This window comes from Anthonomus grandis, chromosome 7, assembly GCF_022605725.1.
Source record: "Anthonomus grandis grandis chromosome 7, icAntGran1.3, whole genome shotgun sequence".
In the NCBI taxonomy this organism is placed as follows: domain Eukaryota; kingdom Metazoa; phylum Arthropoda; class Insecta; order Coleoptera; family Curculionidae; genus Anthonomus; species Anthonomus grandis.
In genome coordinates this window covers 2,535,685-2,563,633 of record NC_065552.1, presented here as the reverse complement: position 1 = coordinate 2,563,633, position 27,949 = coordinate 2,535,685, and the positions used below count along the sequence as shown (strand labels likewise).

At 31.1% G+C, this 27,949-nt stretch overlaps 2 protein-coding genes across 6 annotated transcripts in view; one reads left to right on the top strand and one right to left on the bottom strand.

Annotated features, from left to right (window-relative positions):
• Positions 1–13,608, bottom strand: part of LOC126738390 (transient receptor potential cation channel trpm) — a 191,549-nt gene extending 177,941 nt beyond the window's left edge. For both annotated transcript variants that reach the window (XM_050443699.1, XM_050443698.1), the window contains exons 1-3: positions 13,394–13,608; positions 7,757–7,859; positions 7,167–7,205 (exon numbers count right to left, since the gene is read on the bottom strand). In XM_050443699.1, coding sequence (XP_050299656.1) covers positions 7,167–7,205; positions 7,757–7,786 — 69 coding nt within the window. In that variant the 5' untranslated portion in view covers positions 7,787–7,859; positions 13,394–13,608. The remainder of the gene's footprint in view (positions 1–7,166; positions 7,206–7,756; positions 7,860–13,393) is intronic.
• On the top strand, positions 745–27,474 carry LOC126738395 (5-formyltetrahydrofolate cyclo-ligase-like). 4 transcript variants are annotated; one of them, XM_050443711.1, is made up of 6 exons: positions 745–938; positions 26,006–26,101; positions 26,162–26,278; positions 26,335–26,462; positions 27,043–27,170; positions 27,232–27,474. In XM_050443711.1, exons 2-6 carry the CDS (start codon positions 26,066–26,068, stop codon positions 27,450–27,452), a joined length of 630 nt encoding a protein of 209 aa, XP_050299668.1. In that variant the 5' UTR covers positions 745–938; positions 26,006–26,065; the 3' UTR covers positions 27,453–27,474. The 4 variants fall into 4 exon arrangements, with proteins under 4 accessions (XP_050299668.1, XP_050299665.1, XP_050299667.1 ...); XM_050443708.1 differs by lacking the exon at positions 745–938 and adding an exon at positions 950–1,098; XM_050443710.1 differs by lacking the exon at positions 745–938 and adding an exon at positions 976–1,133.
• Positions 27,475–27,949: the final 475 nt, after the last annotated feature.

Sequence of the window (27,949 nt, the reverse complement as noted above, 5' to 3'; positions counted from 1 at the left end):
GTTTGAAATCCGGTGCGTCATGTTTTGCATTAATTAACACGGGAAAACCTAACTTATCTATTGTGGAAATTTAGATAGAATGAAGCAACAATTGAAAAATTTACCTTTCCACAACTGGCCTTCCTGGTGTTCACCCTAATCCGCTCGTCCAGCACATCCACCCACTTTTTAACACCACTCGTATATTCGCTAAGCGTCTCGACCGATAAAAAAGCCATCAAAACCGCGCCGCTTGTATAGTTTTAATCGACTAAAAGGTTCGGCTTCATTGTTTATTATGATTATTATCGATACTCTTCATCGTTATTATTTATTTATTTATTTTTTTTTAATCTAAGAAGCACCTTTTAGTGATCCAGTGGCGTCCTCACGTCAATTTCAATCAATTACATCAAACGCAACTCCCTCGTATAGCAGTTAATAGGACCGAGTTGCCAAGGTGACCTCTCAATACAACCAATAAGAGAAGCGTTCAGAGTTCAAAAAGGTGGGGGGAGGGGGAAGGCGGAGCTACGAGGGTCATTTTAAAAATGCATTTTTACTTAGTACTGCACTGTCTACTTACGCATAAAACCGATAAGTGAATTTATGCAATCCACGTAAGTTTTGCAAAATGTCTGCGTATGTACAGTATCTATTAAGAAATCAAAACCGGGTCAATGTTTTTTTTTCTCCACCATTAGGTTGAATCAACAAAATCATCGAATAGTACCGTAAACAATAATCAGCCTGATACACAATCATTAGTACTTCAGATGTCGTTGGGGTGTTTGTTTAGTAATTCAGTGGAACTGATTGTTAGCAGGATGGTGTTAAAATTCAAATATCTCACTGACGAAAATTGTGCGAAACATGTTGTGTTGGACTAAGGAGGGTGTGCACTATAAATTTTACTTGAGGTGCAAAGCAGTCGAGGCAAAAGGTCTCAAGTTATCCAGGTACTAATCCAGGTGACTCAAGTGGTAAATCTGTAGCAAACTCAGCCTCAGTAAAAATTAGATTTCTCAAAAAATACTGAGGCAAGACCTTTGAAACCAGTTGGGTTAGGTTAAGGAAAGTGTGTTTTATAAATGTTATTTGGGGTGTGAGGCGATCCAGGTAAAACTTTTTAAGTTATCCTCAATCTTGTCCAGGTAAGGGATGTGTGCCTCTAAGGCTTTCCCTCATAAAAATTCAAATATCTGAGGAATTCAAAAAATAAAATCCGCCATAGTTTCCTTATTTTTCCATAGATTTTTATAAAATTTAGCTTATCTTATAGTGATTTTAATTTCAAACAAAAAATGTATCTATAAAAAATTTCATAATTTCTACATTTTTGTAGTAAAACGAATATTGAAAAATTAGACTCTCTTGGAGACTTTTGAGTTTCAGTCGATTTTTCACGGAAATTCTTATTTAAAAATGATTTAAAATTTGACAGGTGTGTGCGCTCAAGTGTCTTCTACAAGTGATATCAAGAGTTTCGAAAAATCTATAGACTAGTTTTTGAGATATAAAAAGGTTTTTGAGTAAAAGGAATTTTCGCAAAAATCAATACAGGCCAAAAACAAAATCCGCCATATTTTCCTTATTTTTCCACCGATTTTCATCAAATTTAGCTCATTATATAGGGTTTTTAATTCCAAACATAAAATGTATCTATAAAAATTTCCATAAACTCAACATTTTCGTAGTAAAACAACATATTGCAAAATTAGACGCCCTTGGAGACTTTAAAGTTTCACTCGATTTTTCAAGGAAACTCTTATCTAAAAATGATTCAAAACTAGACAGGTGTGTGTGCTTAAGGTCCTCTACAAGAAATATCAAGAGTTTTCAAAAATCTATTGACTAGTTTTTGAGATATAAAAAGGTTTTTGAGTAAAAGGAATTTTCGCAAAAATCAATACAGGCCAAAAACAAAATCCGCCTTATTTTTCCACCGATTTTCATCAAATTTAGCTCATTATATAAGGTTTTTAATTCCAAACAAGAAATGTATCTATAAAAATTTTCATAAACTCAACATTTTCGTAGTAAAACGACATATTGAAAAATTAGACCCCCTTGGAGCCTTCAAAGTTTCACTCGATTTTTCAAGGAAACTCTTGTTTAAAAATGATTGAAAATTAGACAGGTGTATGCGCTCAAGTGTCCTCTACAAGAAATGTCAAGAATTTTCAAAAATCTATTGACTAGTTTTTGAGATATAAAAAGGTTTTTGAGTAAAAGCAATTTTCGCACAAATCAATACAGGCCAAAAACAAAATCCGCTATATTTTCGTTATTTTTCCACCGATTTTCATCAAATTTAGCTCATTGTATAGTGTTTTTAATTCCAAACAAAAAATGTATCTATAAAAATTTTCATAAACTCAACATTTTCGTAGTAAAACGACATATTGAAAAATTAGACCCCCTTGGAGACTTCAAAGTTTCACTCGATTTTTCACGGAAACTCTTATTTAAAAATAATTCAAAATTACACAGGTGTGTGCGCTCAAGTGTCCTCTACAAGAGATATCAAGAGTTTCCAAAAATCTATAGAGTAGTTTTTGAGATATAAAAAGGTTTTTGAGTAAAAGAAATTTTCGCAAGAATCAATACAGGTCAAAAACGAAATTCATCATATTTTCCTTATTTTTCCACCGATTTTCATGAAATTTAGCTCATTGTATAGTGATTTTAATTTCAAACAGAAAATGTATCTATAAAAATTTTCATAAACTCAACATTTTTGTAGTAAAACGATATATTGAAAAATTAGACGCCCTTGGAGACTTCAAAGTTTCACTCGATTTTCCAAGGAAACTCTTCTTTCAAAAATTATTTAAAATTAGACAGGTGTGTGCGTTCAAGTGTTTTCTACAAGAAATATCAAAAATTTTCAAAAATCTATTGACTAGTTTTTGAGATATAAAAAGGTTTTTGAGCGAAAGGAATTTTCGCAAAATTCAAAACAGGCCAAAAACAAAATCCGCTATATTTTCCTTATTTTTCCACCAATTTTCATGAAATTTAGCTCATTGTATAGTGTTTTTAATTTCAAACAAAAAATGTATCTATAAGAATTTTCATAAACTCAACATTTTCGTAGTAAAACAACATATTGAAAAATTAGACGCCCTTGGAGACTTTAAAGTTTCACTCGATTTTTCACGGAAACTCTTATTTAAAAATGATTCAAAATTAGACAGGTGTGTGCGCTCAAGTGTCTTCTACAAGTGATATCAAGAGTTTTGAAAAATCTATAGACTAGTTTTTGAGATATACAAAGGTTTTTGAGTAAAAGGAATTTTCGCAAAAATCAATATAGGGCAAAAATAAAATCCGCTATATTTTCCTTATTTTTCCACCGATTTTCATCAAATTTAGCTCATTGTATAGTGATTTTAATTTCAAACAGAAAATGTATGTATAAAAATTTTTATAAACTTAACATTTTTGTAGTAAAACGACATATTAAAAAATTAGACGCCCTTGGAGACTTTAAAGTTTCACTCGACTTTCCAAGGAAACTCTTCTTCAAAAATTATTTAAAATTAGACACGTGTGTGCGCTCAAGTGTCCTCTACAAGAGATATCAAGAATTTTCAGAAATCTATTGACTAGTTTTTGAGATATAAAAAGGTTTTTGAGTAAAAGGAATTTTCGCAAAAATCAATACAGGCCAAAAACAAAATTCGCCATATTTTCCTTATTTTTCCACTGATTTTCATGAAATTTAGCTCATTATATAGTGTTTTTAATTCCAAACATGAAATGTATCTATAAAAATTTTCATAGACTCAATATTTCTGGAGTTAGAAGACATTTTGACTTCTTAATAGTACAACATTTACCTCATCTTTACTGAACCTCCTGTGCCGGCTCCTCCTCCATAACTCAATGGGGTGCAACTCCACGTGGCTCCCACTCACTCGGTGAAACCCAAAACACCCCTCGGCCATTATAAACCGTCACTTTAACCCATGTCGTTTATTATTGAAGTGGTTAATCAAAAAACAGACCGCACACACACTGTCCCCATTATCATTTTATTAGCAACATTTTTTAAGCAATTAACTAGCGTACCCGCACTGAAATTAGTGAAGTTATAGTCCAGTGGTTTTAGAGAATAATTTTGGGTGTGAAACTCTTCAATTATACTCGAAAAAACTCGTTTATTATGCCTTCAAGGGAGTGTCACTCAATTGACACAGTTTAAACTTGCTGCACTGGACTAGCTCCAAAAATTAGCTACTTATTATACGTAATTTATACGCACTCGTATGTTTGAGGTTATGAAACAATAACTCGTAAAACGTTCGGATTTTTTTTTTGTCGTTTAAAGCTCTGCAAACATGATAATTTATCTTTATTTAAGTGAGTGAGATAAGTTGTGATTTTGGCGATGTATCAGGTGAAAATGTGCGATTGCGTCATAAGCGAAATAAATGTGTATATAAATTACTAAAGCTTATCGAAAAATTGGATTGGGTATTGTTTGTTAATTTGTAAGAATGGTCTCGGATTGGGGACGTACTAAGGACATTCACAATGTTAATTCATTTGTTCTATTTCGGGAAAAATTGGCAAGAAACGAGCATCATGTCGGTACGTTTATTTTAATTTTTAGGAGAATTACAGTTTTTGGGAGAACCGTTAATGATAGAAGAAATCTGATTATACCATTGAATTCTATGGAAAAAATAAACAAAAAAAGAAAATTGCTGTTTTTGAAAGAACCGTTACTGATACAAAAAATTTGATTACATTATTGAATTCTATGGAAAAAATGAGCAAGAAAAGAGTACCATGTCGATAAGTTTATTTTAATTTTTAAGAAAATTGTCATTTTTGAGAGAACCATTAATGATACAAAAAATTTGATTACAGGATTGGATTCTATGGAAAAAATTAGCAAGAAAAGAGTACCATGTCGAAAAGTTTATTTGAATTTTTAAGAAAATTGCCATTTTTGAAAGAACCGTTAGTGATACAAAAAATCTGATTACACCATTGATTTCTCTGGAAAAAATGAGCAAGAAAAGAGTACCATGTCGATATGTTTATTTTAATTCTCAAAAATACATGTTTTTTATTAACTCAAAGACTATGAGTGATATAGTGAAAATCTTGAAGCATTGGATTTTGCAAATCATACTCCATAAATGTTATTGGGGGTATAAATCAATCTAGATAAAATGTCTTTACTTATCCAGCTCGTTATCTTATTCATAGCTGTTATATTCAACTGCCTGGAATAAATAAAAAATTATTTTAAATCCTAGAATGCTTCCCTTGCTAGAATCCTAGAATGCCTGGAAGAGATCAATAGATTTATCCAAACTCTTGGATGAATTAGTTAAGACACCTGGAAAAGGGAACAAACAACATTGAAGAAAAATTATTTCCTGGAAGAAATCAATAATGGACGAATGTTGAAAATACACGTGCAATGCATCTTTAAGGCATCAAAAGTCATTTTTCAGACAAGCGAGGTGTGTTTTAAAATTTCCCATATGTAATTTAAAAGAATTGCTTAAAATGACTGGAAAAGCAGCAGATAGGTTAGGAAAATGACTTCAACTGTCTGGAATTAGTAACAAAATTATATAAAATTCCTGGAAAAGGGCATAAAGAGCCTTGAATAGTACTTGCCTTGAAAGTACCATATCGTTATGTTCATGCTAATTTTAAAGAAAAGTGTTATTTTTGGTAAAACTGTTGATGATATAAAAATCTGATTACACCATTGAATTCTCTGAAGAAAATTAGCAAGAAAAGAGTACCATGTTGATAAGTTTATTTTAATTTTTAAGAAAAATTGTCATTTTTGAGAAAACCGTTAATGATACAAAAAATCTAATTACGCCATTGAATTCTCTGAAGAAAATTAGCAAGAAAAGAGTACCATATCGATATGTTTATCTTAATTTTTAAGAAAATTGTCATTTTTGAGAGAACCGTTAATGATACAAAAAATCTAATTACGCCATTGAATTCTCTGAAGAAAATTAGCAAGAAAAGAGTACCATGTTGATAAGTTTCTTTTAATTTTTAAGAAAATTGTCATTTTTGAGAGAACCGTTAATGATACAAAAAATCTAAATACGCCATTGAATTCTCTGAAGAAAATTAGCAAGAAAAGAGTACCATATCGATATGTTTATCTTAATTTTTAAGAAAATTGTTGTTTTTGAGAGAACCGTTAATGATACAAAAAATCTAATTACGCCATTGAATTCTCTGAAAAAAATTAGCAAGAAAAGAGTACCATGTTGATAAGTTTATTTTAATTTTTAAGAAATCCTGTTTTTGCTGCTCGAGAAGAACCAACTACAGAGATTGAGTTCAGCTCAATAGTAGCAATTTTACCAGACCCCAAAATTAAATTGGAAAAAAGAAAATTGCTGTATATTTTTCCTGGCTATGTTAGTGTATTTGAAAAATAGACCATAATTGCGCAAAAACTAGAGTTAAGTTTTTTATTTTTCTTTGTGTTTTTTTAAGAAGTGGCTTTGTAGGCGTCTTTTCTTTAATAAAAACTACTGTTGCTGAATTTTTGTCAACATTTAAATTAATTAACACTAGTTTTTTGTGTACAACAACTTTATAAAAGAAAATAAAATGCTAATTAAAAGGCACACAAAATATAATAAATTTTCAAAAGTTCCAACTATATTATGGCCAATACTGTATATACATATTTTTTTAAACTCAAAAATTCTGTTTTTTAATTTATGTTAAGTACTCAACTCTGCAATAGTTTTTTCTTTTGAAACAGTATGAATGTCTGGTTAATAAAAAATTAAAAATTAAAAAAAAAATCAGGTCCGAATTTTAAAAAAAATAAAATTTTGAAAAACGAGCCTAAATTTATAACCTACTCTATTAAGTATTAACGATTTAAAAATCCGGTTCAACTTAAAAACCGCAGTAACAAGAGCGGTAAAATTCAAATTAACGGTTCTATTGCGAATCCTTTGGACAACTGTTAAAAAATTAAACATCAATGTAGTATTAGGACTATGAAACACAATTTTTTTTTTAATCTAAATAAAAACAGCCAGTAAGATTAAAAGCACAACTACTTTAGATCAATTAAAACAATCATAATCTATGAAGCTTTTTTCAAAAAAAAAAAAACATTAAAAAAAGCATTTTCTAAAAAGAAAGTTTTCTTTTCACTACGGACTTACTTTAGCCCTGGGTTTTTCCAGATACTGATATGAGTGGTGCTAGAAAAGACAGATACATTAAAACTATCCATTTAAATAAAAAATATTGCATGTGTCACAGTATGAGTTGGAAATTGAATTTAGGTAAAAAAATCCAGTAGCTTTCATAAGAATCTAAAAGCATTTGACTTGAGTCTTAGAAACTTATTGTTCAACACGACGTTTCGTTGTTCGGTCCTAATCACCATCAAGTTTCATTGTTATACTCATATGATTTGATCTCAATTCTCTGATTTACGTCTTAATAAACTAGCGAAATAAATCGAATTCGACTGTAATATAAACATGTTTCATCACGTGGTAATCAGTCAATGACTGATTTTTAAACAGGACTACACCTAATTAATTATTTACAAAATCGAAAAGGTTCAAAGTGTGGAAAAATAAACGAGAAATATGCGTGTGGGATGATTGAGACGCTTCGAAGTGTAAATAAAATTTGAAAATCTGAAAAGGAAGTGTAATAATATTTAATTTAAAAATGAAGTGTTAAGGTTTATTTCTGACGTTAATGTGTTCTTTTTTTTTTGTTTAAATTGTTTTATCCTTACCGATTTGGCGTGTAACTTTGACTTCTTCATGCTGGCTGCGTGTTATTTCACTAGAAAGGGGTGTTTCTACCATTGTTTCAAAGACCACTGTTTTGGTGCTGCTCTGTAATGAAAAAAAATATTATCGTTTTTGTAAGAATATGGAAGAAGAATTCAAAAATTGTTCGCATGAAAACTATTTCAGAATTAATTTCGATTAAAAGAAAGTAGGTATTTCTTTAGATCTCAAACTTTGAATGTCGATATATCGGCTCCTATTGGATTTATCCGGAAATTCGTAGCCCTTTTCAGTGCACAGTTCGTAGCACTCATATTTACCGAGTTGTTTACTATCAATTTTCAAAAAAATCGTCAAAAATAAAGTGCTCTCATTACCTTACATCTGCTCATATTATTAAAAAAATTCCAGTTCGTGTTTCAGAAAATTAGGTTGATGATGAAAAATTAAAATTTATGTCAAAAATTATTGTTTTTGTAAAAAAAAAAATTTGTTTTGCAAAAATTGTTCTGTCTCAAGTAACCTGTTGGTATAGCCTGACTATATTTTCTAATTTTAAACTAGTCTCTGAAAATGAAGTTTATAAAACACCAAACAGTATTAGAAGTAATGCTATCGGGGTAGATGAGATCTTTATAAAAAAGTTAAAAGCTTGCATTCCTATTTCCCTAAAACCTTTAGTGAACATTATTAATAATTCTTTATTTTCTGGGTGTGTCCCTGACATCTGGAAAAAAGCCCTTATTACTCCAGTACCTAAAATGAACAATCCAACCAATATTAATGAACTAAGACCAATTAGTATTTTGCCAACTTTATCTAAACTAATTGAAAAAATTGTAAAAGGTCAATAATTGCTGGATTATTTATTAAGCAGAACATTATCCCAAAATTTCAGTCTGGCTTTAGACCAAATTATAGCTGTACAACAGTTCTTGTAAAAATAACAACAGATATTGCTCTGACTCTGGATAATGGACAATGTGGCCCCTATGTTGTAATAGATATGACAAAAACCTTTGATACTCTCAATATAGAACTTTTAATGGCAAAACTAAGGCACTATCAATATTGAGGCAAATGGGTGATTTAAAAGCTACCTTCAAAACAGGCAACAGGCAGTAAAGCTGATTAATGACGAGGGTGTGGTAACTTCTGGTGGAGAAACTTAGGGAGTCCTGCAAGGGTCAGTGTTGAGACCACTTCTTTTTATAATTTTTGTGGCTGACTTAATTCAGAAAGTAATTTACTGCAGGTATCACAAGTATGCAGATGATTTGCACATTCATCTTCAATCATTGATTAGTTGCCTGCCTGAAGCCTTAGGTTTAATTTATGCTAACTTACAGAGATGATCTCTGATTGGGCTGACAAAAAATCACTTTTTATTAATTCTGGTGAAACACAGGCAATCCTGTTCTCAAGAAATGAAAGTACTTAGTTACCTTGAATAATGAAGCACCAAGTAAATTAAATGTTAATGGTGTTGAATTGGAATGGGTAGATCAAGTAAAAAAACCTGTGCCTTTGTATGTATAATTGAATGTCATTTAATGCACATGTAAAAAGGATTTGTCAACAGTCATTGTATAATTAAAGTCATTATATGAATTTAAGGATATTTTGCCTGCTAGTAAAAAAAAAAAATCCTTACAGAGGGTTTAGTGCTTAGTGTTGCTGGATACTTAAATATTGTGTATGATCCTTTTTTAACTGAACAAAATAAATATAAAATCCAGAAAATTCCAAATTCCTGTGTAAGATTTACTAGAAATTTATCTCAGAGGGTTCATGTGAGTGAGCATGTAAAGCAGGTCTATAGTCTTAATATGGCCCAAAGAAGATTTTTGGGTATAAGCTGCACTGTACATAAATTACTTAATTTTCATGAACCAGAATATCTGTCAGATTTCCTTATTCAAAGGGGAAATACACATAATGAAAATATTCACTATAAAAGCACACTGGCAATCCTCCAAAATAAGACTGAATTTCTGAAAGGTTCTTTCATGTATACTTCTGCCTGTATTTACAATGGCCTACCTGCAGAAATTAAAGATTTAGGCATGGCCTCTTTTAAGTCTAAATTAAAATTTATTTTAGAGACTGCTGATATTTTAATACTTTTGTAACTTTGATCCTGGTATATGATACTCTGAATAATTTTTGTTTAAATTTGTATTTCTAAGAAAATTCTACTATGTCCTTTTATTATTTATTGTGGTGATTATTAAAACACGCCTAGCGATACTTTCCACCTTTGTATGTATATAGAATAGATGTAATTTACTTGTTGTATACAATAAAGATTATTTGATTTGATATTGTTGGAGCCTTTGGGGGTGGACCATGAGATTTTGCTGGTAAAACTAGCAGGGTATGGTGTGCATGGGACATTGTTGGAATGGGTAAAACCTTATCTGTGTGGTAGAACAGAGGTTGTAAACAAGCATATATCTAAGATCATTAATGTAACATCTGGTGTGCCGCAGGATGAACACAATGCACCATTATTTTTCAACTTGTTTAGTAATTACTTATCCGCCTGTTTTCTGCACCTTGATTATGCACACTACTTGACAATTTTTAAATCACTTAAGAATGATAAATGTAAATCCAATTTTCCAAGTGATTTAGACAGATTTTGTTTGTGATGTAAAACTAAGAAAATGCATCACTTCGAAGGTAATCCTATTCAAAAGACTGATTTATTTAGGGATTTGGCTGTCTTATTTGACACTAAATTAACTTTTAGAGAGCACATAAACAAGTGTGTAAAAACAACATGTTTTATTGGCAATGTGTAATGTCCCTCTTAGAAGTACATATTGTAATTTGATCCCCACATTTTCAGATTTACCAAGCTAAATTGTAGTTGGTCCAAAAAAAGTTTCTTTGTTATGTTGCTTTTGAGATGGACATTTCTTATGAGAATATCAATCATGCATAAAATGAAATTGAATGAACTAAAGTTGAAAAATCTTGAAGCTTGATTTGAGGGTGATAAAAACCTTTGAGGTCCCATTCCACAGAACTGGATATGGGGAGGATGTAGCTATTTGCAAAGTGCAAACAGTGCTGTAGTTGATTTATTTAACATTAATACTTCCCAATTAAAGCAATACTTGAAAGCTAGACTTTAATGCCATTTTAGTACTATGTATTTGTAATATTTGGTACTTGCATAGATGTATATTGTGGTGATATGTTTTGTTTTTTTTTTGCTTGATATGATGTCAAAATATTTATAAAAAATTTATTTATTAAATATGCCAATGAGATTTACTTTAATAACAAAATTGCTAGTTTTAATTATACCCAGAAATAATCATGGTCCATTTCAATGAGATCGAAGGAAAAAAGAGTCATGGTCCACAATTTCTGCATCTGAGTTGACTCCCACTAATTTAAATGAGTTTTAATGCTCTATCTTCTCACCAAATCCCTTCGAATATCTGATAAATAAGAAAGTGTCTAATTCATTCTTATTGGTGCCAGTAGACATTCTTGAAATTATAGAAACCCTTAATCTCTTAAAAAATTAAAATTCTTCTGGCTATGAAGACATCTTCGTCAGGATCCTTCTTCACCTTAGCGCCATAGATGTCTCCTTGAATTCTTTAGCGTGCTTTGGTTATGGTTCTTTATAAAGGGGGTGACTCTCCAATTTCTCTTCTTCCTTCCCTAAGTAAACTAATAGAGCGACAAGAAGTCATCAAGAAGAGAGTTCTTACATTTATCATTGCAAATGAAATCCTTGCCAGTTCTCAATTTGGCTTTTAAAGTTGAAAAGCAACATCTAATGCTTTCTTCTCTTTTCTAGAAAATGTTTATTTAAGTACCTATACTAGATACTGAAGACCTCATTTAAGCATGAAAGCATTCAACTTTGTCAATCATTTAGTCAATCATATAGTGTTCCTCCAAAAGCTTGAGGTTTATAGATTCAGAGCTGTAACTTTCAACTGATGCAAGTCTTACTTATGTGATTGTAGGTAATCTATAGGTATCCTATGGAGGAAATATATCTGTGTTATTGCAGAATAGTTGTGAAGTGCTTCCTAGGCCTAGGACTTCACTTGTACTTACTCGAGCATATGTTACAAGGCAAGTGAATAATATTCGATTAATGATTCCTAGGAGCATTTTGGTAAAACAATCTTTTGTTTACTTTGGTAAAAAAGCATTTAATCACAGTCAAAATATGCTTTATTATCTGAAGAATATAAAATTCTTATAGACTAAGCTTTTTCATATTAACTTATAATAATCCACTAGGTACATAAAATAAAACTTTCCTTTTGAATTGAATATAATTGGAAATCCTTCTAATGGAAATAGGAAGATGGATAAACAGTCTCTTACTAAAGTAAATAATAAAATGATCAAAGATCTAGGTATGTGAAGGTTATTTTAATTGTAGAGCAAGTAACAATAGTATTCTGAGAAGGAATTGCTGTAAAGCAAACAGATTCATGTATAAATATTGGTAAGGTTAAATTTTTTTCAGAAATAAAATGTGCTTTACAAGGTTCTCTATATCCAATATTGCAGAAATATCTTAGGGTGCACTTTTGCAAAATAAAGATAGATTAATAATAATCTTCCCTTGGGTATTAGATATTCGAATACTTATGAGCGGTATAGAAGGGGAGTAAAAGTACTGGTTTTTAGGAAAGCTTATTATGATGTTGCTGAATTTCTCAATGATGCTCTGTGAGGCGGACTAATGAATATTGTATGTTTGTTTTCTCCTTTGAATTTACTGCAGACCGTTTTTTAAAATATTTTCTTGATAAGCCTTTAATAATAATTATATTTTTCTTTTTAATTTTATTAGAATCTCAAAAGCTGCAACAACCAAAAACCAAATTCCAGATCCATGCTTTAAAAAATTAAGTTGATGAAAAAAACTTAAAAAAATATAACATTTTTTTGAAAGTTATGTTTTCCCTTTTTTTTCAGAAAATTATAATAATATTTTTTTTTTTATCAAATTTGCTACATATAAATTACAATGTATTAATATAATGGATACAAAATACTTGAAATTATGTAATAAAGCAAGAAAAAAAACACTACAAACTCAAAATTAATAATATAAAATTTAAAACTATACTAAAAACTGGAAAAATAGAAATAAAAGCACAAATCAAGACAATCAAAATATAAAACATAATAGGTATGTACCTACATAATGTGTACAAATATAAGTTTTTGGGATGGAATATAATATAAGTAGGATGTCTTTTTAAATGTTAATAAGTTTTCATAGTTCTTTGAATTTATTTTAGTATTATTCTCATGGCTCTGTTCTGTATGATTTGATTTGATATTTCATACTTGAATTTAAATATTTTTTTGCCTAATTTATAAAAAAATATAAAAAAGTGCCATAAAAAATTGATTTGAGGAAAAACAATGACACATGCATGACCAACAAACGGACATTAAAAGCGCCAATTCCTGACCTGTCCTAACCCCTTAAACCTCCTTTTATAGTACCCTAAAGAATATAACTAAACTCCCTTTCATTGCAAAATCATTCTGAAAACCCAACCAAGGACCCACACAGCTGATTGACCATTTTAAATATTCGCTATTAACCCTATAAAGGTAAACATATAAAGGGACTTTACCTAGGCATTCGACACTGTAACCAAAAAAAAAAAGAAAGAAAAAATATGCTTCCTTCAATGACGGGATAAAAGAAAGATGCAACAAATTACACACGCACCCACCAATACATACATACACAGAAGCACACACGGAGACCACGAGGAAATATTTTCTCCTCGGGACGAATTGAATGAATTTAAAAAGACGCGGCGCGACGTTGCTGTTCCGACGTCGGACGTCGCATACGAACTAAACGCGAACCGGTCGGCGCCTACCGTCGGCGCAACAAATCGCCGCGACCCGGCACAGGGTTGCCGCATCGACGAAGATCCAACAAGTTTTCACTTTGACCTATGAACTTTCCAAAGAGACAATAATAAAATGCATTATTGAAAGAACTCGTCCATTATCTGAAAGAGACCTACGTAAGTAGAGAAAAAATAAAAAACTCCGTCTCAGAACATATCAACTAAAAGTCTCAGTCTCCAAACATCTTTTTATGTGTCACGAAGGTTACATGTTTCGCTAATAAAGTATCATCAAACCTTATAGTTAGATGACCTGCTAAGTACAAGTACATGAGTACTAAGTACCTACATGAGTATTGTTAGCATACGTTAAAAGACGAATATGCCCAGCCAATGAGAATTGAAGATGGGACCAAAAACCGATTGATCCCGTCATTTACGTCTGTAAAATTTGGCGTGCGATTGGCATTAACAATATTAGCATATTAATTTTGTTTTGTTTTCCCTAACCTAGATTGCAGATTTTATTTTATTTGCTTTGCTTCCTGAATTATTTAATTCTCGCCGATAATTATTATTTATATCGATTTTGCCACTATTTGAGTGCTCACAGCAATCATAGTGCTTGGTGTTGACTCCGTTGTCTATAATATTTGGTACTATGCTGATTTTGAGTTCAAAAACAAACATTTTAGTGTTTGATTTTCAATTTCTAATAAACTGTCCAGTGATTTCTTTACTCACTTATTTCTTTTTTAGCTGCTGCAGTATCTGTTTACGATAATTATGGCAACACTAAGGTAAGATATAATTTTTTTAGGTCTAATCTGAATTATTATGTATTTTCTAGCCAACAAAATGCAATCTGCGAAGTCTGTGAGAAGGAATTTTCAAGCACATCCACGAGAAACAGACATCTTAAGAAGTTTCACCCACAATTTTTTGGCCAGGACTACAAGGAACACATTATATGTCCAATGTGTACCAACGATACCTAGACATTTTCTTATTTTAATAGTTTAAACAAACATTTTTGTTTAATATTCACAAAATAAAAATTAAACAATAATTTTTAAATTTTAGGAATTTTGAAGAATATACCCCTTATAGAGAACAAAGTAATAGGAAAGTCGATTATGCTTGTCAGATCCAAAATAAATTTAAGAATGGAGAACAACATACAGTTATGGTCATATAAATAGCACACTTTTCTAAATTGCGATAAAAAACATTAAATACCATTTTCTATTTTTTTTATAATATATTTAGCTTAGATGTTCTACAAAGAGTTGTATTTAATTAAAATTAAAAGAGTATTTTAAATATATAAGAAACATAACAAAAAAACTAAAGAAATGCTGGCCATTTAAATAGCACACTTAAAAAATATTTACTTTCACCAAAACCAATTTAATATTTTGTTGGGTATCCTTTATCTTTTATAACTTCACTTAATCGCTTGAACGTGATCCCACAAATTTTCCAGAGGGTTCAGGTCTGGGCTTTGTGGCGGCCATTCCAAAACATCTACCACATTTTTAGTAAACCATCGTTTTATTGATTTTGCAGAATGTTTTGGATCATTATCGTGCATGAACTTACATGTAATTGGCATAAAATGCTCCATGTATGGTTCCATAACATTCTGCAAAATCTCCCTATACTTGTATTGGTCCATTATTCCCTCTATACGATGAATAGGTCCAACACCATGCCATGACATTGCTCCCCATATCATAATTGATCCTCCTTCATGCTTAACAGCTTTAATTGTGTACCTAGGGTTTAAGGCACGATTGGGAGGACGTCTAACATAGCATTTTCCATCATTTCCAAATCTATTAATCTTGGTTTCATCGCTCCATAATATGGTTTTCCAAAAATTAATGTCCTTATTTATATGTTGTTTAGCAAATGCCAATCTTTTTTTAATATTTCTTTTTGAAACAAGTGGTTTTTTCCTAGCTACACAACCTTTGAGATCTTTTTCACATAATCTTCTTCTTATTGTTCTTGCAGAAATATTGACGCCATATTGGTCTGCTATTTCACGTTTTATTTGGGCGGAACTTAAAAATGGATCACCCTTGCTTATTCTAATAATAATTTTATCCATGTTATACGTGGTTTTTCGAGGCCTTGTTAATCTTTTCTTGTTCATTGTGCTTTGAGTGGTCTCATAGAGAGCCAGAGCATTATAAACCATTTTCCTAGAGCAATTTAAATCTTTTGCTATAGCAGAAATAGAAAAGCCTTGATTTTTCTTTTCTATAATAAGAGCTCTTCTCTCTGGTCCACAATGTTTCTTTCTACCCACTAAAAACAAAACTACTCTTGACAATATTCAAAAATTTAAAAGTTAAAATAATACTTACTAATTAACACTCGATATATTTAATAAGAATGAAAGGTGTGCTATTTATGTGTCCAGCCTTAAAACGTTAATATTGGAATGAAATTCTGTATGTGCATATATTTTTAAAATAAACATAAAGTCTTGCATATTAGGAGATTAACTGCTTAAATATTTTCTTATCAGTCAGGAATTTGTTTTTTGTAAGTAATATATGAAAAGGCTAAGTGTGCTATTTATGTGACCACAACTGTATATTTTACAATTGTAACAGGAGCAACATCAGAGGTTGTATAAACTCTTAGTTATCAGTGTAAATGATAAATAAACGTGGACCCAATGTTGACCCCTGTGGCACTCCGGATGACACTCTACACTCCTCTGAATACTCTTCACTCACTTTAACTCTCTGTGTTCTGTTTGAAATGTATGCTGTCATAAGAGCCAGAGCGTCAGCACTGAATCCATAATATTTTAGCTTGGCGATTAGAAGTTCGTGATTAATCGTATCGAAGGCCTTTGAGTAGTCTTCGCATTTAAATTAAAGTAATTATACATTATTTGTTGATGTAATATTTTTTTCAAAATCTTTGACATAGCCGGTAATATAGATATAATTCTTAAATCATTATATGTAGTATGATTTTTATTTTTTGGTAAAGGCAAACCTACACTATTTTTCCAAGAAGTCGGAAAATAACTCTGTTCAATACAACAATTTACAATATTTGTAATAAAAGGATCTATGAAAGGGCTACACTGTTTAATCATATTGGCTGTTACACATCAGTCCCACAGCCATTCGTTTTAATGCTTTGAAGTGCTTTACTTATGTCATCAACTGTGCATAACTGGAAAGCAAAATCGCTAAAATTAAATTTATTATTATTATAAAAAAATATTTTATTATCACAATTTGAAATATTTTGTATATACTGTGCAAAGTGTTGAATAATTGTTTCTGGATTTGAAAGTTCCTCTGGTAGCTCCATATTTTGTTTTTTTCTAGTATAGACACTTAAATCTTTTAATGCGGTCCATAAATCCTTGTCCGATTTCCTATTAGAAATGAAGTTAATATAAGCCCTCTTTTCAGCCCTGACCATTGAAAGTGTATAGTTACGTAGTTCTTTGTATCGAGACCAGTCAACAGGTGATTTTGATAGCTTATATTTCTGCAGGGCTTTATCTCTTTCTTTCATGAGGTATTTTAAATTTGGCGTCAGCCAAGGAGCCCTAGGCTTAGTTACCCTTACAGTTCTTATTGGTGTACGAATATTAAATATTGTTAATAAAAATTCATTAAATAATTCTAGCTTTTTCTCTATAACCTTTTCGTATAATATATTATGCCACGGTAATGACTGTAAGTCAGAAAGAAAAGCGTTATTATCAAAGTTTTTATAGCACCTATATGTAACAAATTTTGTTTGTGATTTTTCTATCTTTAGCCTTAAATTTGCATACACCAATCTATGGTCAGAAAACTCATCCGCCGATGGTGTACCACAAGTTAGAACAATCTGCCTATCTGAGACAAAAATAGGATCTATTAATTTACCACCATGAGCTGTAATATGTGTGGGTTCATCCAAAATCTGAAATAAGTTATATGATTCAAAGCAATGCAATACTGGATTATCCAAATTAAAAAAAATCCACATTAAAGTCCCCCAGACATATTACAGTGTCATATTGTACAGCCAATTCCGACAAAATATTATCAAAATCTGGGATAAGCGAATGTGTATTTATATGGGGTGGCTTATAAAAATTTGCAAAAGCTATCGCTTTAGTTCCCACTTGAAGTTTAAAACATATATTCTCTAAAGAATGCGATATAGGAAAGTTGAATTTAATCGTTTCAACCTTCAAATGGTTTTTAAAATAAGCACCTACACCACCCACTCTACCAAACTCCCTATTAGAGTTAAAAAATCTGTAGCCTGGTATTTCAAATATCTGTGCATCCTGGTTATTATTTAGCTAAGTGTCGGTTACAAAGATTGCATCAAAATTATTATTATCAGTGACCAAAGTTTTAAAATTATTAAATCCGGTGTTAATTGATTGTAGGTTTATGTGTGCAATCTGCATCGTTATGTGGGTAAGAAAGTAACAAGATAATCTAAAAAGAACAATATGCCCAACACCAATTCATCGCAAATCTTATAATAATGATTATTATCAATATTTCTCTTTCAAATATATAAAAAAAAATCAAGATACATAAATAAAATTGTAATTGATATGTACTTTAATTTTATTACTACTTTTCTGCGAGCACTCCCCAAAGCGTAAAAAAATATAGGTATATACAGGTAACCTAAACTCCCAGAATTATTATTTTAAATATTTAACCACCTTCTAAAAACAAAAGAAACGTCCACCGTACTAGAATAGCTGCGTACACATTAATATCAATTAAAATAGACTTATTATATTATCATGATATGAAAAGTTTACACAAAAATATTCATCAATATGCAAAAACAACCAACAAAAATGTATGTACATTGGTATTTAATACCACAAAAAAAATAAAAGAATAATACAGCTAAGTGCTTGATTGTTAATTCCCAAGAATAAAAAACAAAAACAAAGTTTAGAAATGGTCTGTTCACCATGATTCTTAATAGAAATAAATCAGAAGAAGTTATATCATCAAAATTTTACACAGAGAAAAAAATAAGAATAAGCTAGTTTACTCAAAGCTTATTACTTTAAAACTATTATGTACATATAAAATATTATTAATAAAAATAACAGATAGAACAATATATTTATTTATGTATATTATAAATGAGTAATACTGTTTCATAATATTTACAGGGCACTACGAATGTATAGATAAATAATAATAAATCTGCCCAAACAATCACACCACCTGCCAATTATTGACTGATTAATATTAGTAATCCCTAATTAAGGCAATAAGAAAATTAAGTACCTGAGATTCTATAGTTTCCGATTTAAATCTGTTCTAGATTCATCATTGATTTTAAGTAATCTAGTAAAAAATTACGTTTATAAATAATAGAACGCAATAAAAGTTAATATTTTACTTATATTTGTTTATTTGAAGAAAAAATGTAATTAAGTAACAATAATAAAACGTATAAAATATTCGCATTTCCTATCTTTATCTGACAAATATTGATTGTTGAACTTGGGCCGGATGCTGTGGAAAGATTCGAATCGACCGTAAATATATACGGGAATCGATCACTAAATATCGTAATATATTTTGCAGTTTATTTTAATGCGTATATGTAGTATGTTGATTGTATTTTGTACATACTCAATTTTGAAGCTTGATCAAGTAACTTCACCTAAACTATACTTAGCAGGTCATCTAGCTATAAGGTCTGATGATGCTTGATTAGCGAAACATGTAACCTTAGTGACACATAAAAAGATGTTTTGAGACTGAGACTTGAAGTTTTTTATTTTTTCTCAAAATGCATTATGCGGTGTATCTTGAAAACTGTGCATTTCCAGACCAATGTTTATAGAAACTTTTTCTCATATTTTTTTACAAGGAATCCCCATTGAAATATCTTCGTCTATTTTTCGAACACCTTGTGTAATAAAATAGGTTTTACACTATATATTATTATGTTGATGCTCTGGATTGTGGCATAACTTACTTATTTACCTTAATAAGATTAAGATTGTATTATTTTCTAGACGAGGGGTAAATAAAACTATTGTGAACAACGTTCATACTCAACAATTCCATTTTCTGAAAACATGAAAGTCTTGGGTGTGAATGAAGAAGATTCCATAAATATGTTAATATACTCTTGCAGAGGTAGTGTTACTTGCGAAGTTGCGAATGCGTATTAAATTTTGAAATAAGAAGAAAGCTTGCAATGACTTTAATTATGTCTTATGAAAAACTAAATATTCACTAAATAATCCAACAAACGCTGACAACACCGCGACAAAACGAGACTTCCCCTGCACGTGGTAAAATCCTTTATCCATCTAAATAACATTATGTCAAGCCAGACGTCGTTTACATTCTATTTGCAAATTTAACGCAATTAATTGAATTGATAAATTTTATGTGCTCGAGCTATCGGTCGGTATCGCAGCACTTTTTTCGCCTAGTCAGGTAACAAACAATATTTTCTTTTTAAATACGAACTTAATCTGACCATTCAGCAGTCTGACACTATATCAACAATAATTATTTATGTTTATGTGCTGACTGACTGGTCGATTACACACGCCAGACGCTAGTTAAGAATTTAAATTATGGCGCCACGTTCAAAGAATGAATCGGGAAAAAATCTTGATATGGTCAAAGCAAAGTATATAGATTTCAAGTGAGACTGTGGTCAAAGGCTTTAGAGAAATCCTAATATTTTGGCATGTAATTATACAGTGGGTGTACATGTATGGGTATCTTGGAAACTATAAGAGATAGAAAATTGGTTAAATGGGGAAAGTTGTAGGGCATTTAGTTACTAATTTAGTGCCGCTTTTAGAGCGATTTTATCTTTTTGGCGATTTTTTTTTTATTTCGGCGTATTTTTAAAATCTGTAAAAACATTATTATAGGACAACTTTTTAAGGACAACGCATACCTGAATTCAGTTTTTGTTTTCGACGTTTCGGTTCTGAGATTCCATCCTCAACTTCTTTTTTTTTCTTATGGCGGCCATTTTGTTTTTTGCTAAATTAAATAGATCTTTTTTCCCCTTAAAATGTTGTATAACACTTTATGAAAATATTTCATTTTTATGTCAAAAAGTTACAAATTTAATTTTTCGCGGAGTTGGCCATTACTACGGAGACCATTTGTCGTATAAACAATTATTATTGTTTAATGATTTAGCGTCATTTACTAAGAAGAAGAAGTTGAGGATGGAATATCAGAACCGAAACGTCGAAAATAAAAACTGAATTCAGGTATGCGTTGTCCTTAAAAAGTTGTCCTAATAATGTTTTTACAGATTTGAAAAATACGTTGAAATAAAAAAAATACTGGCCTTTTTCAAAAATGCAACTTTTTGATTTTTTCCAAATATTTCAAAATCGGAAAAAGATAACATCGTTCTAAAAGCGGCTCTAAATTGGTAACTAAATGTCCTACAACTTTCCCCATTTAACCAATTTTCTATTTCTTATAGTTTCCAAGATACCCATACATGTACACCCAATTTGGGCCACACTGTATAAAACATTAGGCATGATTAGTGCTTGCAAAAGTCCCTTTGGGAAGTCATAACTTGAGTTTAAACCCCTTGATGAGTTAAAATTTTCAGGAGTAAGGGGGCTTAAGAGCTGCATACTTTTTGGGGAGGATCGGTTTACAGGGAGGGTTATTGATGAGCAAAATTGCGTTAAGAAAAATCCTAAGTTGCTTCAGAGGTTAAGCGATTATTGGAATAAAAAGGAAGAGAGAAATGATAAGGATTTGTTGCTTTCTTTTTAATTATGAAAAATAGCAGAATTGCTTAATTTTTATCTTTTTTGCTTAATTTGTATAATAATAATGACATTATTATGGAAAAGAGGATGCTTAGAGCAGGATATAAACTCCGTGCAAAAGTAGATATATTAAATGAGTAAGTATCTGAAGAAAATCCAGCCAAAAAAATAGTTATATAAATAGAAGAAATAAAGCTTTAGTAGCAGTTGACAAAATCTCTTTTTTTAGTTCTTCCAAACTGATTTTTCCGTGATTTTCTTAATTCACATGAAATTTCAACTGCCTGGAAAAATACGTAAAGTTCAAGCAGTTAACATTTAATTTTATATTAATTTTTGAGTTTTTTCCAGGACATTTTAATTTTTTTTTAATTTCTTTTAGGCAGTTGAAAAAGAACCGATTTTATAAGAGTTATCAAAGAAAAATTATCATTTGACTACTGGCAATTATTATACAACGAAACAAATAAAGGAATGAAATATAAAAATAATAAACTTTATAATATTCGGTTCATATAAACAAAATAGGAATTAAAAATAATGATAATTGTGATTGTGGGGAAAGTAGGCCATCTCGTATATCGTTGTTTTAAATGTCTAAGATTCCAAAAGAGCTAGAAAAACTTAAAAGACAAGTCCTAAAAATATAACGAAATCTTAGGCATTCAATGCAATGGTCAGAAATTTCCTTGGAATCTTGTAAAATTTCCTTCAAACTTTCTATCGAATTGATTGTGAAGATTAAAAAGAAAAATTAAGAAAACATCCAAGGAAACGGTTAAATCATACATACTTTACACCCATTTGTTGCCCCATACCTATGGAAGAGGGTGTAAAGTTGTAAGTTTTCTTGGACAGTTTCACTCACATTTTCTTAGTTTTTCATTTAATAAATGAAAGACAGAAATCATTAAAAAGTCGAGAAAAAAACCAGGATATCCCTACTAAACCCTAACTAAAATCTCTTTGAAGCTTGTTTTTTCATTACACTTTTTATTCAATTTAATTGTTTCAGTGCTCACCATTAAAAATAACTAGAAGTCCCAATATGAGAAAATGTATGGCATAAATTTATTGGACATGATTGACATTTTTTAATTTGTTTAATTAAGTATTATTTGGTTCGATTCTATTTTATTTACCCCAATGAAAAAAAATCCTAAGAAATTCAAGAAAAATTCCAGGAATTTTGAAGACATACTTAAAAAATAATTGTATGTTCCGTCACCTTAAGCCACATTTCATTTTGGTTATGTCAATATTTTAAACTTAATTGCCGGATTATATTGATATTATAATAAATGAATTACCAAACTGCCTTACTTCTGGAACAAATAAATGTTTTTCAAATTCTGTAAGTTAAATTTGAAATAATTATTAATAAATATAAAAAGTACATTTCAACCCACTAACTAGAACAAGTCTCAGTATTCGTCATTATATTGAATGAGTTTTCGGCACCGTACCTATAGTGAAGAAAAATCGATGTGCTTTACCTAAAATACACATTTATTTTTTAGGTTAAACACGTTGTATATAGTAAATTTTTTTTTGTTTTTTTGATGCCCCTGCACATTTTTCCTGGAGCCAGTCTTTACAGGTCCATGCAGTGTATCATACTTTCCCGAGAATCTTCTTCGCAAATTTTACAAAACCAGTTTTCTTTCTCCTGATGTTCATTTTCCTTTTCTGCAAGCTGAGCACTCTTTTGCCTTTTTGCAGCTTTTTCTTCCTTTTGATTTTTATTTATTCTGGCATTTTCTATTCTTTCTTCCTTTTCTTCAAGTTCTTTTGCTTTAACTGCTTCTTTCTTTCGGTAGAGTTCCAGCCACTTTTCTGACGTTGGCACTGGCCAGAATTTTTACTTTTTTTACAACTTTTGTGGGTTTAGAAGGTCCAGGCCAAAAAAGTGCAGATTTGAACGGACTTGGAATTGAAGGGTCAACTGCATTTATTTCCCCAGTTTTTGTTGATACAAAACTTGAAGCAGACGTCACAGCATTTTCTAGTAGCCATGGATGAAAGACATTTGCAATAAATTCAAAGAAAGTTTCACCTGTCATCCATCCATTATCTGAACGACCTAGTGTCCATGATTTTGGCACGGACTGGGCTTATTTTTTTGGTATTCGTTTCAAATCTACAACTATCATGGGAGGACAGATTTGACCTGCCGCATTACTAAAGCCATGACTAAAGTTGTAATACACTCCTTCTCATCCGAGCCAATAGTGTCATGTACAGTATTTTGACCTCGTTTTGCCAGAATACGATTATTCCCAGGATTTAAAAAAAAAACGCAATTTCATCAAAAATGAATATTCTTTGGGGGTTTTCAAAAACTTCTGACAGGTTATTTTCCTTCATGTAGCTTGACACTTCATTAAACCAATTTCTTATATTATTTTCTGTTACCGCAGATCAACTTGATGTTAAGTTTTGCAAAGTTCTTTGCGATGTCGCTTCAGAAAGGCGGTATGAAATCTTCCTTGTCTACAATTGGTAAATAGATTTGTTCTTTTGAACCTTTTTATTAAAGCTTGAACGCTATATAAAAGTTGATCTGTTATCACTGGAAATCGTTTTTCAACTAGGTGAAATATATCCATTGTTGCAACAATATTTCTTCTTCTGTAGACAGTATATGCACCCAAGCATAGTTTAAACCTGCTGGATTCTATACAGAAGAGAGCTATTCGTCTTATCGACAAACGAGAACTGACAAAGAGTCTGGATAGTCTGGAGCACAGGAGAAAGGTGGCTGATCTCTGTTTATTCTACCGTTATTATCACGGTAAGTGCTCCTCTGAGCTGGCAGGCCTGATTCCACCCAGGGCTGTTTCTCACATATTTCCCGACGCATACAACCTACAGCGATTCAAGATAAATGCTCACAAATATCTTCGCGTAAGCACCACTCCAAGAGTGACATAGGACTTTCCTCTTGTGCTTGTGTTTACCATAAAAAATAAATAGATTGGGGACCCTTGGGGATTTTTCTAGGTATTGGAGTTGTTCGGAGAACGTTCAATCTTTCAGCTGCTCGCTTAATGGAAAAACCATTTTTTACAGCAACGATAACTTTGATCAGATTTTCTTGAGAATAATTAATACTTGTAGCCATTTCTGCAAAGAACCAGAATTGGTCACCTTGACTTTATTCATTAGTAAGTCTTTTATTTAGCAGGAAATAGTATGACGAATACTGGGTCACATAATAACATGATAATCTAAAGAATTTAATCGGCAATAAGCATAACAAATATACCAATAATGTGTTAATTTCCCATAGAGTTTAGCCCATGTGTGACGATTATTGAGATAGCGTCGTATACCTAACATTATTGAAAAAAACACAAATTTAAAGAATAAAAAAAAAACTACAAAAACCTTCTTTATAACTCAATCTACTTACTAACTTGGCCAAATAAAAATATCGTACTCGCTTAACTTATGCCTCAAGTACTTTGACACTAACGCGGTGTTTTACTACAGTCTGTCCTAGTAAGACCGTGTCACAATTAATGCCCACTTCTTTGTATGCCAGATTAGGCAATAAATAGTTTTTCTGAATAAATGCCGAAAGAATTAATGCATCGTAAATGACCATTGTCTTGATAAAAAGAAAAATAGGTGCAACGTGACGAACATGACTGGGACAGTGACGAATACTGGTGCAATTATGTACCTAAAATCCCAAAAGATAACACGAAATCCAAGGCATCCAACTGGAGGGTCTTAAGTCACAGATTTCCTTGCACTGTCCTAAAATTTCCTTTAAATTTTCTCCCCAATATTTAAAAATGTATTAAAATTTCGTTTAATAAATCCAAGTTTAAGGAAAATTTAAGGAAATAAAAAAAAAATCAATGGAAATCAATAGAAACTCATGAAAAGCAAAGATAAGATAATTCAAGAAGAGCCGAGAAAACTGATAAAAGGTTTAATAAAAAAGAACCCATCAAGTCATTAAAAATCAAGAAAAAATTCAAATAAATCGCAAAATGCATGTGGTAAAACAACAGGGTGTAAAGTTGTAAATAGACAGATGATAATTAAAAAAAAATCACTAAATAGGTTATATTAAGACATCTTTAAAAAAAGAGATGTTGGCTACTTACTTTAATGCCATAAAACTTATTAATACTACTACAACTATTAACAAAAAATTAAGGTGTATTTCACGGGTAAACTAAATAATATCAAAATATTTTAGGTGTTTCATTTAACAATTTTGAAATATCACGTATTTAATTTTAGTAAATTTGAACACTTTTAATTTTAAACACTTTATAATACAAGAGTGACAAAGTATCACTGCTAGTCTTTAACAGACATCTTAGACTAAGTTTAGTGTGGTACAAATTTCGTAATTCCAAGTTGAATCCGTCGATATTTATAAATCCTTTACTGAACCCTCTAGCAAACACAATATAAAAAAATATTACCTTGTATAGTTTAGGCGTTATTTTTGTCATACGTCTTGTTAACACCCTGTACATGGCCATCACATTTAATATTTCACAATAACTATTTTAATCATTTATATTAACCGAAATAATAAACAATTTTTTTTGTTATTATTTTAGATAAGAATTCAGTGGTTTTCCAGCCGGAATTCTTATATTATATGCCTTTCATTATTAAGAATGTTCCTTTTTAGGATTAACTCTTGTTCCAGGCACGTAAGTCCGTTTATATAATTCCAAGGATATTTTCCAGTAAAAAAATACTTTTTTTTTTAGTTTTCAATGGCGGAAATTGACGCCCTAAAGAAAGCCTTAAGGGTCGAAGTGCAGGCCAAAGTGGCCAAAATGCCCCGCGAAGAGAAAACGAGACAATCTCAAGCCGTATTTCATAAGGTACTTAATTAATTAGATCATTAATTTAATTAATTAATTAATTTCTTTGTTGTTAGTTAAAAAATTTGCCAGTGTTTCAAAACAGCAAACGGGTGTCGGTGTATTTGAGTATAGAAGGGGAAATCGACACTGAGGCGATTGTTCGGCATATCTTCGAACAGAAAAAAGAATGTTTTATTCCCAGGTGAGACTACAGGATGTTCCAAGCATATTTAAAAGAAAAATTATACAAAGTGTCTTAAAAAAAATTACTATAAAATTTCAATTGAAGAACTTTCGTTTTTATAGAAACTTTATCCATTCCAAAGTTGTCATTTTGATTTGGAGCTGGATTTGTTAAGAAGTTTTATCTGGATTGTAAAATATGCTTTCCGTAATCTAACGCAATTTGTTTCAAATTTTTATCTCGAGTAGTTTTTGAAATATTTGAGTTTTAGTAGCAGCAACTCTGTAGGTGCCATATGTCACACAGACTGTAAACTCGCTTTGTTAAACGCAACTCTGTTGATGCCGTACGTCACTCAGACTGTCAACTTGTTTTGGGGCTGGATATCTTAAGAGGTTATGTCTGGATTGTTTTGCTTCCTTAATAAAACTTGTAAAACATATTTTTTTTATTCCAACACAATATGTTTCAAATGTCTACATCTAATAGTTCTCGAGTTATTTGAATTTTAGTACCTTCTGCCCTCTTTCTTCATACTCTCTGCTACAAATGATTCGATTTCACCCTCACCTTGTATAAACAAAATCAATCTTTCCAGATGTACCAAAAGCGAGATGCAAATGGTAAAACTGCACTCTATGGACGACTGGTTGAACTTGCCGTACTCAAAATGGAAGATCAAACAGCCCGCCCTAAATGACACAAGAGAGGATGCAATGGAAACCGGTGATTTATTGATTATTATCCATTGAACCGTCTTGACAAAATGGCGAATGTTCCATTTTAGGTGGCTTAGATTTAATGATTTGTCCAGGGGTTGCTTTTACACGAACCGGACATCGGTTAGGATACGGAGGTGGTTACTACGACCGATATCAGACAAAATTAAGGGAGGTACAAAAGGGACCTTTTACCACCGTTGCTCTGGCATTTAGGGAGCAAATAAGGGATGAAATTCCGGTTACTGAGACGGACGTTACCCTCGATATGGTTCTGTATGATGAATAAAATAAACGATTTCTTTTTTGAACATTTTTTATTGCTTTACGTCTAACTAATACACTCAAATTACCGATAATGAAAGGATGTCGGAAATATGTAACATCAACAATACGATAATAAATAGTCAAAAGTAACAGCTAAGCTGATTGTCTTATAAAGTTTGAGAAAATATATATTTTTAGTTTACAAGATACAATTTTTTTCATTTAATTCTACAGGGAAGTATTAAAGCTTTACGACCTTAAGCACAACTTCAAGAGCTGTGCTTGGGAAATAATTTTATATATTGACAGTCTATATTATTTTCATATATAATACTATAGGGTGTTCGTACGAAGAGTGCATTTTTTGAACGTGTTTTTAGGTTAGGATCACCCGAATTATTTCTTACGCAAGCGCTGTATGTTCTATGAAATGTATATAATGTATCTATGAAAGCAATTTGATAGGTCCACGAACTTAATAAATATACCTGTACTGCCAATTTAATGAAAAGTAAATGA

Excerpts from the sequence above, each read along its gene's own strand:
- LOC126738395 (XM_050443711.1), top strand. The coding sequence starts at position 26,066 with ATGTTCCTTTTTAGGATTAACTCTTGTTCCAGGCAC. Across the intron at positions 26,102-26,161 it reads TTAACTCTTGTTCCAGGCAC|TTTTCAATGGCGGAAATTGA; the intron begins GTAAGTCCGTTT and ends TTTTTTTTTTAG. Across the intron at positions 26,463-27,042 it reads AAAGAATGTTTTATTCCCAG|ATGTACCAAAAGCGAGATGC; the intron begins GTGAGACTACAG and ends CAATCTTTCCAG.